This window comes from Entelurus aequoreus, linkage group LG28, assembly GCF_033978785.1.
Source record: "Entelurus aequoreus isolate RoL-2023_Sb linkage group LG28, RoL_Eaeq_v1.1, whole genome shotgun sequence".
NCBI classification, from domain to species: Eukaryota; Metazoa; Chordata; class Actinopteri; order Syngnathiformes; family Syngnathidae; genus Entelurus; species Entelurus aequoreus.
The window spans coordinates 16,981,801-16,994,353 of record NC_084758.1 but is presented as its reverse complement, the minus strand read 5'-3'; the positions used below and the strand labels follow the sequence as shown (position 1 = coordinate 16,994,353).

At 35.7% G+C, this 12,553-nt stretch overlaps 1 protein-coding gene across 1 annotated transcript in view; it reads left to right on the top strand.

The window, feature by feature from the left end:
* The window catches only part of slit3 (slit homolog 3 (Drosophila)), a 672,803-nt gene that overhangs the window by 599,665 nt on the left and 60,585 nt on the right, over positions 1–12,553 (top strand). The window contains 1 exon segment of the mRNA XM_062039879.1: positions 10,173–10,303. Within this exon segment, the coding sequence (XP_061895863.1) occupies positions 10,173–10,303 (131 nt within the window).

Here is a 12,553-nt window from a genome sequence, read left to right as displayed (position 1 = left end):
GACCCAGCATTTGGGTTGAACATACAACCCATCGAGCTGGGTTGAATTAACCCAGTGTTGGCTTGGTCCAGCATCTTCAAAAACTACAAGTTGCAATACTAACCTCTGCCTGTTGGAGTCATGAATCATTGTGACATTTGGACTCTAAAAAACTGAAAATAACCAAGTTATTTGGTAGAATCAACCCAGCATTGCAGCTAAAATGACCCAGCATTTGGGTTGAACATACAACCCATCTAGCTGGGTTGAATTAACCCAGTGTTGGTTTGGTCCAGCATCTTAAATAACTACAAGTTGTGACGCTGACCTCTGCCTGTTGGAGTCATGAATCATTATGGCATTTGGACTCCAAAAAACTGAAAATAACCAAGTTATTTGGTAGAATCGACCCAGCATTGCAGTTAAAATGACCCAGCATTTGGGTTGAACATATAACCAATCTAGCTGGGTTGAATAAACCCAGTGTTGGTTTGGTCCAGCATCTTCAAAAACTACAAGTTGCAATACTAACCTCTGCCTGTTGGAGTCATGAATCATTGTGACATTTGGACTCCAAAAAACTGAAAATAACCAAGTTATTTGGTAGAATCGACCCAGCATTGCAGTTAAAATGACCCAGCATTTGGGTTGAACATACAACCCATCTAGCTGGGTTGAATTAACCCAGTGTTGGTTTGGTCCAGCATCTTAAATAACTACAAGTTGTGACACTGACCTCTGCCTGTTGGAGTCATAAATCATTATGGCATTTGGACTCCAAAAAACTGAAAATAACCAAGTTATTTGGTAGAATCGACCCAGAATTGCAGTTAAAATGACCCAGCATTTGGGTTGAACATATAACCAATCTAGCTGGGTTGAATTAACCCAGTGTTGGTTTGGTCCAGCATCTTCAAAAACTACAAGTTGCAATACTAACCTCTGCCTGTTGGAGTCATGAATCATTGTGACATTTGGACTCTAAAAAACTGAAAATAACCGAGTTATTTGGTAGAATCGACCCAGCATTGCAGTTAAAATGACCCAGCATTTGGGTTGAACATATAACCCATCTAGCTGGGTTGAATTAACCCAGTGTTGGTTTGGTCCAGCATCTTAAATAACTACAAGTTGTGACACTGACCTCTGCCTGTTGGAGTCATAAATCATTATGGCATTTGGACTCCAAAAAACTGAAAATAACCAAGTTATTTGGTAGAATCGACCCAGAATTGCAGTTAAAATTACCCAGCATTTGGGTTGAACATATAACCAATCTAGCTGGGTTGAATTAACCCAGTGTTGGTTTGGTCCAGCATCTTCAAAAACTACAAGTTGCAATTCTAACCTCTGCCTGTTGGAGTCATGAATCATTGTGACATTTGGACTCCAAAAAACTGAAAATAACCAAGTTATTTGGTAGAATCAACCCAGCATTGCAGTTAAAATGACCCAGCATTTGGGTTGAATATGTAACCCATCTAGCTGGGTTGAATTGACCCACTGTTGGTTTGGTCCAGCATCTTAAATAGCTACAAGTTGTGACACTGACCTCTGCCTGTTGGAGTCATAAATCATTATGGCATTTGGACTCCAAAAAACTGAAAATAACCAAGTTATTTGGTAGAATCGACCCAGAATTGCAGTTAAAATGACCCAGCATTTGGGTTGAACATATAACCAATCTAGCTGGGTTGAATTAACCCAGTGTTGGTTTGGTCCAGCATCTTCAAAAACTACAAGTTGCAATACTAACCTCTGCCTGTTGGAGTCATGAATCATTGTGACATTTGGACTCCAAAAAACTGAAAATAACCAAGTTATGTGGTAGAATCAACCCAGCATTGCAGGTAAAATGACCCAGCATTTGGGTTGAATATATAACCCATCTAGCTGGGTTGAATTAACCCAGTGTTGGTTTGGTCCAGCATCTTAAATAACTACAAGTTGTGACACTGACCTCTGCCTGTTGGAGTCATGAATCATTGTGACATTTGGACTCCAAAAAACTGAAAATAACCAAGTTATTTGGTAGAATCGACCCAGAATTGCAGTTAAAATGACCCAGCATTTGGGTTGAACATATAACCAATCTAGCTGGGTTGAACTAACCCAGTGTTGGTTTGGTCCAGCATCTTCAAAAACTACAAGTTGCAATACTAACCTCTGCCTGTTGGAGTCATGAATCATTGTGACATTTGGACTCCAAAAAACTGAAAATAACCAAGTTATTTGGTAGAATCAACCCAGCATTGCAGTTAAAATGACCCAGCATTTGGGTTGAATATATAACCCATCTAGCTGGGTTGAATTAACCCAGCGTTGGTTTGGTCCAGCATCTTAATAAACTACAAGTTGCAATACTGATCTCTTATAAATCATTGTGACATTTTTGACTCCAAAAACTGAAAATAACCAAGTTATTTGGTAAAATTTACAAATAAAATGACAGATAAAATGACCCAGCATTTGGGTTGAATATATAATCCATCGAGCTGGGTCAAATTAACCCTGCGTTGGTTTGGTCCAGCATCTTCAAAAACTACAAGTTGCAATACTGACCTCTGCCTGTTGGAGTCATGAATCATTGTGACATTTGGACAACTGTATTTGTCTGTATTATTTAGTAGAAGTAGTAGTTTTATTTTAAGCAAGACAAAAATATATCAGAGCTGTTTGTTTATTTTATGGAGGAATGTAGGTAATCATAGAACTGGCACACAATGTTATTCAAAAAGTATTGATTTTGAATTAAGAATCAAATCGAATCGAATATTGTGGTGCCCAAAGATTAATAGTCCTGGAAGGCGTGCATATTTTTTTTATATTTTCACTTATTTTTGTGCAGCTGTTCAGAAGTAGAAAAGTTATTTGACACATTTATATTTACTCCTTTTTAGTGACCTGACACACCATAAATGGAGTTTTTTTACAAAAAGTGGTGCTAGATTTTTTCAAGTTGTGAAATACACCTCAGAAAATATCAATCTCTTGAGTTGAGCCCGTGGAGTTGCAGCAGACGTGTTTCTCCGCCTGCAACAGATGTCCGCCGCGGATGCTGGTGGACATCTAAAAGTCAAAGACGTCCGCCTGAGCGAAGCAGACAGAAGCAATAAAAGCAGGTCGCAGATGTTTAACACCTGTGTGAATGTGAGCGCCGCACGCTTCTTGCCTTTTTCCCGCCAGCGGCTTTTCACTTTTCAATGCCAAAGCTGTTAAAAGTGCACCCGGAGGCCTCCACTCAGAGGAAAGTGGGGAGAAAAAAGAAAAAAAAAAATTGACAGCGCTTCATAAATCACTCTGTACTTGTTCCCTTTTTAACACATTTTCTGGTTATTCTCCGTATCTTCTCTCGCTCTCCTTTCTAGCATCTTGTTAGCAGGCTGAGCTCCATTTAAAGCTGCAGTGTTAAGTGGTGGCAACATGGCCGCCTGTTTGTGTAGTGTGGGGTGTGACCTTGCTGCTGTATTCAGACGTCTTCATCCTTCTTTCTTTCTTTCTCCCTGCGTGGTTAAATGACAAAAATGTCCATTTTAAGTCTGCACGGCTGTTGGCAATGTTGGAAACATAGCAGCATAGTGCCAAATAGATAGATATTATCGGCCGATAAATGCTCTAAAATGTAATATCGGAAATTACCGTATTTTTCGGAGTATAAGTCGCACCGGCCGAAAATGCATAATAAAGAAGGAAAAAAACATACACTACCGTTCAAAAGTTTGGGGTCACATTGAAATGTCCTCATTTTGAAGGAAAAGCACTGTACTTTTCAATGAAGATAACTTTAAACTAGTCTTCACTTTAAAGAAATACACTCTATACATTGCTAATGTGGTAAATGACTATTCTAGCTGCAAATGTCTGCTTTTTGGTGCAATGTCTACATAGGTGTATAGAGGCCCATTTCCAGCAACTATCACTCCAGTGTTCTAATGGTACAATGTGTTTGCTCATTGGCTCAGAAGGCTAATTGATGATTAGAAAACCCTTGTGCAATCATGTTCACACATCTGAAAACAGTTTAGCTCGTTACAGAAGCTACAAAACTGACCTTCCTTTGAGCAGATTGAGTTTCTGGAGCATCACATTTGTGGGGTCAATTAAACGCTCAAAATGGCCAGAAAAAGAGAACTTTCATCTGAAACTCGACAGTCTATTCTTGTTCTTAGAAATGAAGGCTCAAACACAAAATTGTTTGGGTGACCCCAAACTTTTGAACGGTATGTACGTCGCACATTTTTGGGGGAAATTTATTTGATAAAATCCAACACCAAGAATAGACATTTGAAAGGCAATTTAAAATAAATAAAGAATAGTGAACAACAGGCTGAATAAGTGTACGTTATATGAGGCATAAATAACCAACTGAGAACGTGCCTGGTATGTTAACGTAACATATTATGGTAAGAGTCATTCAAATAACTATAACATATAGAACATGCTATACGTTTACCAAACAATCTGTCACTCCTAATCGCTAAATCCCATGAAATCTTATACGTCTAGTTTCTTACGTGAATGAGATAAATAATATTATTTGATATTTTACGGTAATGTGTTAATAATTTCACACATAAGTCGCTCCTGAGTATAAGTCGCACACCTGGCCAAACTATGAAAAAAACTGTGACTTATAGTCCGAAAAATACGGTATCGGTTTCAAAAAGTAAAATTTATGATTTTTTTAAACGCCGCTGTACGGACTGGTACACGGACGTAGGGAGAAGTACAGAGCGCCAATAAACCTTAAAGGCACTGCCTTGTGTGCCGGCCCAATCACATACCGTATTTTTCGGATTATAAGTCTCTCCGGAGTATAAGTCGCACCGGCCGAAAATGCATAATAAAGAAGGAAAAAAACATATATACGTCGCACATTTTTTGGGGAAATGTATTTGATAAAAGCCAACACCAAGAATAGACATTTGAAAGGCAATTTAAAATAAATAAAGAATAGTGAACAACAGGCTGAATAAGTGTACGTTATATGAGGCATAAATAACCAACTGAGAACGTGCCTGGTATGTTAACGTAACATATTATGGTAAGAGTCATTCAAATAACTATAACATATAGAACATGCTATACGTTTACCAAACAATCTGTCACTCCTAATCGCTCAATCCCATGAAATCTTCTTCCTCGTTGTCGCTCCTGGTATGCGCCACTCCCTTTCTTTCTGCTGCTCGATCGCCGTTTTCTGCTGCATATTTCACTACGTCCGGCTTGTAACCTGCAGTATATGATTTCCTTTTCGGTGCCATTTTTGTTCAGCTCTTCTCAGTTTTTATAAGTTACCGCCAATGTTGAAATAATCAATTTTAATAGCTACGGATGTAGCAGCAGTTAGCATCCCATGACCCACAATGCACTTCTGTCATGACCCGCCCCCGCCGAATTCTTATTGGTTGACGTGTGTGTGACGATTACGGACATTTGCTTCGTCTCTTACGCGAATGAGGTAAATAATATTATTTGATATTTTACGGTAATGTGTTAATAATTTCACACATAAGTCGCTCCTGAGAGTATGTCACACCCTCGGCCAAACTATGAAAAAAACTGCGACTTATAATCCGAAAAATACGGTAATATCTACGGCTTTTGACACACACAAGTGAATGCAAGGCATACATTAATATTACAGTATTGATAATAATATTATTATGCAAACATATTTTTCAAAATATTTTATAGGCTTCATTTCACCCAATACACACCTAAATCTTTAGAGAGTTTTGTGTAAAATATTTTTGGACTGTGCCGGAGCAAAGTGCGTTACTTGTTGGCAATTAGTACTGTCCACGACACGGATTTTGCTAGTAAAAAAAAAAAATTTGAAATAGATACCACACATTTTAAAGTGTTTTTGTCAATACTGCCAGTGTCATTATGCACAGGGTTTATTGTCTTTGGTAACGTTTATGTACAATCAGGGACGTGCACATGATTATAGAGGGGCAGGGGCTCAGAGTCAGAAAAGGGCAGGACATTTTTTTTTTGGTCCTTTACACAATATGGAAATTAATGTAAAATTAAATTTGCTAATAGGAAGCTAACTACTTAGCTGTGTGTCCTTTGTAGGTAAAAGTGATTGCCATTTCTTTTGTGTCAACAAATTATTGTCATAATGAGTTAATTCACATTATCATAGGCTTGGAAGACATGGAAAGCAACAAAACACTGTTTTATTATTAGGCTATTTATTGTTAAAGATAAGCACTTTAATATTGAACATTGAACAGTGCAACATGAACTTTGAAAAAAAATACAAAAATAAATACCCAAATAATAATAATAATATCTATTATTATTATCATTATCATTATTATTATTCTACGGAGCCCCTAAAGGGACATGGGAAATTTTTTTTTTTTAGACATGTATCTCGTGGCCACGAGAAAGTATCTCGTGGCCACGAGAAACTTTCTCGTGGCCACGAGAAACTTTTTATAAAAAAAAAAAAAAAAAAAAAAAAAAATTAATTTTTTTTTTTTTTTTTTTTTTTTTTTATAAAAAGTTTCTCGTGGCCACGAGAAACTTTCTCGTGGCCACGAGAAACTTTCTCGTGCGCACGAGAAACTTTCTCGTGGCCACGAGAAACTTTCTCGTGGCCACGAGAAAGCATTGGATGCGTGCTGATGGTTTAGTGTGTGTTAAAATGGCAGTTTAGGAGTTAATATGGCTGTATTTCCAGATAGGACTTTCCCCCATGTGTGTTGTGGCAAAATGTGAATGCTTGATTAGTAGGTGTGAGACAAACACTTTATCTTCCTGGTTATTGTAACGCTACGTGTTTGACATTATTTAAGACTTTATCATGCCCGGGAAAGGACAGTTTTCCTCTTCTGTGGCTGTGGGGGGTGGGCGTGGCTTGCGGACCTGCAGCGAAGCGGAGTGTGTCAGTTAGTCCCATGTTGATGTGATCAAACTTCTTTCTTGCTTGGAAGATACACACACAATTGTAACTGTTATTTCTTCCTGCAAATAATAAATATGTACAACGTGTTTGGATGTATTCATTTATGTAAAATTGTCATTAAATGTAATATTGCCTGACAAAAAGTGATACGACGTACGTAATATTTTGATATTTACACATCGCATATTTACACACGCGCATCTGACTAGAATACCCTTATGTGCATTACATATATCAACATCAACTACCTACTGTACTGTTTACTTGTTGAAATACCCTTTTTAGAACAAATATCTACCCACATAATTTATATGTGTATATATAATATATATATATATATGTGTATGTATGTATATGCATATATATATATATGTATGTATGTGTATCTATATATATATATGTATGTATGTGTATCTATATATATATATGTATGTATGTGTATCTATATATATATATATATATATATATATATATATATATATATATATATATATATATATATATGTATATATATGTATATGTATATGTATATATATATATATATATATATATATATATATATATATATATATATATATATATATATATATATATATATATATATATATATATATATATATATATATATATATATATATATATACATATTATGTATAAGCATGTATATATATACTCTACCGTTTAAAAGTTTGGGGTCACATTGAAATGTCCTTATTTTTGAAGGAAAAGCACTGTACTTTTCAATGAAGATAACTTTCAACTAGTCTTAACTTTAAAGAAATACACTCTATACATTGCTAATGTGGTAAATGACTATTCTAGCTGCAAATGTCTGGTTTTTGGTGCAATATCTACATAGGTGTATAGAGGCCCATTTCCAGCAACTATCACTCCAGTGTTCTAATGGTACAATGTGTTTGCTCATTGGCTCAGAAGGCTAATTGATGATTAGAAAACCCTTGTGCAATCATGTTCACACATCTGAAAACACTTTAGCTCGTTACAGAAGCTACAAAACTGACCTTCCTTTGAGCAGATTGAGTTTCTGGAGCATCACATTTGTGGGGTCAATTAAACGCTCAAAATGGCCAGAAAAAGAGAACTTTCATCTGAAACTCGACAGTCTGTTCTTGTTCTTAGAAATGAAGGCTATTCTACAAAATTGTTTGGGTGACCCCAAACTTTTGAACGGTAGTGTATATATATATATTATATTACTGTAACTTGTTCTTAAAAATAGTAGTTATTTTGTTTGTCAAATTTAGTGTTTGTGTGTATATATGTATACTGTATATATTTATGTGTTTCTTCCTATACAGTATACATGTATATGTGTGTGTGTGCGTGTATATACTATATATATATATATATATATATATATATATATATATATATATATATATATATATATATATATATATATATATACATATACATATATATATATATATATATATATATATATATATATATATATATATATATATATATATATATATATATATATATATATAGATACACATACATACATATATATATATATATATAGATACACATACATACATATATATATATATGCATATACATACATACACATATATATATATATTATATATACACATATAAATTATGTGGGTAGATATTTGTTCTAAAAAGGGTATTTCAACAAGTAAACAGTACAGTAGGTAGTTGATGTTGATATATGTAATGCACATAAGGGTATTCTAGTCAGATGCGCGTGTGTAAATATGCGATGTGTAAATATCAAAATATTACGTACGTCGTATCACTTTTTGTCAGGCAATATTACATTTAATGACAATTTTACATAAATGAATACATCCAAACACGTTGTACATATTTATTATTTGCAGGAAGAAATAACAGTTACAATTGTGTGTGTATCTTCCAAGCAAGAAAGAAGTTTGATCACATCAACATGGGACTAACTGACACACTCCGCTTCGCTGCAGGTCCGCAAGCCACGCCCACCCCCCACAGCCACAGAAGAGGAAAACTGTCCTTTCCCGGGCATGATAAAGTCTTAAATAATGTCAAACACGTAGCGTTACAATAACCAGGAAGATAAAGTGTTTGTCTCACACCTACTAATCAAGCATTCACATTTTGCCACAACACACATGGGGGAAAGTCCTATCTGGAAATACAGCCATATTAACTCCTAAACTGCCATTTTAACACACACTAAACCATCAGCACGCATCCAATGCTTTCTCGTGGCCACGAGATACTTTCTCGTGGCCACGAGATACATGTCTAAAAAAAAAAAAATTCCCATGTCCCTTTAGGGGCTCCGTATTATTCTTATTATTGTTATTATTATTATTATCATTATTATTATTATTATTTTGTTAACCCACACAGTAATAGCAAAGTCACAATAAACTTTATAAACTAAACCTCTACTGTGAGAGAAATGTGATCCGCCGTAAACACCGTATTTTGAAAAATAACCCGGTGTTTTATTTTGTAATTTGTACACTACTTCCTGTCCTGCACGATCCGCTTTTGCTCTGTGCGGACTTGATGTGTCGTGCTCAATTGATGCGCCGTGCTCCGACGTCCGGCAAAAACAGAAGCTGACACATTGAATAATAGAATAATACAGCGTTTTTCTGAAATATTACCCATATTAGATGCTGAATAAGTGGACGGCGACTAGACCATAACTCACAGGTTCAAGTTGCTCCACTGTCACGTCTCCTCAGGGGCGCAGTTGGCTCTCTCTCCTCTCACTTACTCACTCACTCGCTCTCTCTCTCTCTCTGGCGGAAGCGGCAGGCTCAAACAACACGGTATTACAAGAAAACGTGGAGTTTTTGTACCGCTGTTTTTTTTTTGTTGTTGTTTTTTTTACATCCCTGACAGGAATTTATTAATGTTGTTTAAAGAAAAAAATTTAATAAAGAGAAAAAAAACACACACACAGGCAGAGGGCACTTTTTAGGACGAGGCAAACAAGGGCAGGGGCTCAAGCACCCATAGGGCCCTATGTGTGCACGTGCCTGTGTACAATTCTCATGAACGCAACAGTGAGAGTTATTGCACTGTTTCTTTTTTTTATCTCCTAATTTGGACCGTTCCATTCCATTATTGACCCAAATTAGCTCGATCGCTGTCGCGTTGTCGAGGGATTTGTCCTGTCACACGTGGCCGATTCTGGGACGAGCCGACAGAATAATGCATGAGATGTCAGAAGTGATTTGTAACTGTCTCCCCCACCACCACCACCACCTCCTCGCCCTTCTAGGTGGCGACCGACAAAGACAACGGCGTTTTGCTGTATAAGGAAGATCTCGACCCCCTGGCTTTGGAACTGTACCAAGGACACATCCGACTCATCTATGACATGGCCAACTACCCTCCAACTACAGTGTACAGGTATGACGCACGCACAGCTGACTTGAATATAGAACAATATATTTGTTGAGGGTTGGCTATGTTATCTGTTTGGGGTGGGGATTCACTCCAGACCAATGGAACACATAAGAGTAACATAAAGGCATTGTATCAACTACAGAAAAGAGCTATAAGGATTATTCATAAAGTAGATTATCTAGAACACACTAACATATTATTTATTAATTCTGGTTTATTGAAACTACAGGAGCTAGTAAAGTTACTGACACTATGTGTTATGTTTAGGGCTGCAACAACTAATCGATTAAAATCGATTATTAAAATACCGTAATTTCCGGACTATAAGCCGCACCTGACTATAAACCGCACCAGCTAAATTTAGGGGAAAATACAGATTGCTCCATATATAAGCCGCAGGGTTTTGATGTGTAATTAGCGTAGTATATAGGGGTTCCTGCTACCACGGAGGGGATTGTCGGGACAGAGATGACTGTTTGGGAACGCAAAGCGTCCCGTTTATTAACAATAAATCTTTCAATCATTCAATCAAACTTTCACATCTTTGACATGGCGAACAGCATTCGTGCAGAGTACAAATAATACAACGGTGCAAAGTAATACAAAGTGCTCGCCTGTACGTTATCAAAATAACCAGCCTACCGGTATATGAAAAGTCAGTCTTTAAGCATTGTGTCATCGTCTTCCTCCTGCGTACTAAAACCACCGAAATCCTCTTCGTCGGTGTCGGAGAAGAAATGGCCGTAAATAAGCCGCACCCTTGTATAAGCCGCAGGGACCAGAACGAGGGGGAAAAGTGGCGGCTTATAGTCCGGAAATTACGGTAGTTGCCAATTAATTTAGTCATCGATTCGTTGGATATATGCTATGCGCATGCGCAGTTTGTTTGTTTTTTTTTAATTAAGAAAATTTGTTTGTTTTTTTAATAAATATTTATTTATAAACTGCAACATTTACAAACAGCTGATAAACAATAATCCTAATAAGTATGGTGCCAGTATGCTGTTTTTTTTCAATAAAATACTGGATAGGATAGAAATGTAGTTTGTCTCTTTTATCCGATTATTAATCGATTAATCGAAGTAATAATACACAAAGCAAACTATAACCTGCTACCCAAGAATATACAACAATTCTTCTCAACAAAAGAGGAGAAATATAATCTTAGAGAAAAATGTAATTTAAAACATTTGTACGCACGTACAACACTTAAGACCTTCAGTATATCAGTATGTGGAATTCAATTATGGAATGGATTAAGCAAAGCAATCAAACAATGTACTAATATGATACACTTCAAGAAACTCTTCAAACTTAAAGTGTTTACAAAGTACAAAGAAGAAGAACCATGATAAACATTCTCAATTTATTTCATCCATCCATTCATTCATTCTTAAAGTAATCTTACTTATCTCATTATATGTAATATGACTTACTTCACCAATTATTATTATTAAATTCTTACTATTATTTATTTATTTATTTTTATTGTGATTACCTATGGAGCTTATTGTGAATAAATTGTGAACAGGAAGTGAACAAAAAGTTTTAGCAACTGTTATGTAAAGAAAAGGGGTAGGATATATAAATAAGCTCTGCTTCTTCCTACTCCTTTTCGAACATGTTGAAAAAAGAAACTGGAAATTGTGATGTATCATGTTGTATGCTTGCATGTTCGAAATAAACTCAAACTCAACTCAACTCAAAATAATCGACAGATTAATCGATTATCAAATTATTCGTTAGTTGCAGCCCTAGTTATGTTTAAGGCTAAAAGTAAAACATTACTAGCAAATTTACAAAAAAATGTTTGTCATCACTTCTGAGAATGAAGAGCATAGAAGAAAAGGTCATGTCAGTATTCAAGGACAACTTTAAAACAAATGTGTGAATGAGTGGTGGGGGTTAAACAATGGCATTCTCTTTACAATGAGATAAAAGATTGTAGAAATATATTCCAATTGAAAAAAATATATAAAGAAAGATCAATAGTGTTTACATTTTGCTTTATATTTATTATTTAACTTATTTTTTTGTCTGGTTTTGTATTTGTTTTCTATCATCCCGTGAGGTGTATATTACTTTTTTTGTTCGGTTTGTACTTCATGACGTTTTGCACTTGTTGTTTTTTTTGTGTGTTTTTTGTTTGTTTTCATTATATTTGTATTTGTTTGGTTTGTATGCTGTCCATTAAGTAAGACTACGTATTATGTTGAAGGGGGCAGGAAAATATAAGATTTTCTTTTCTAAATT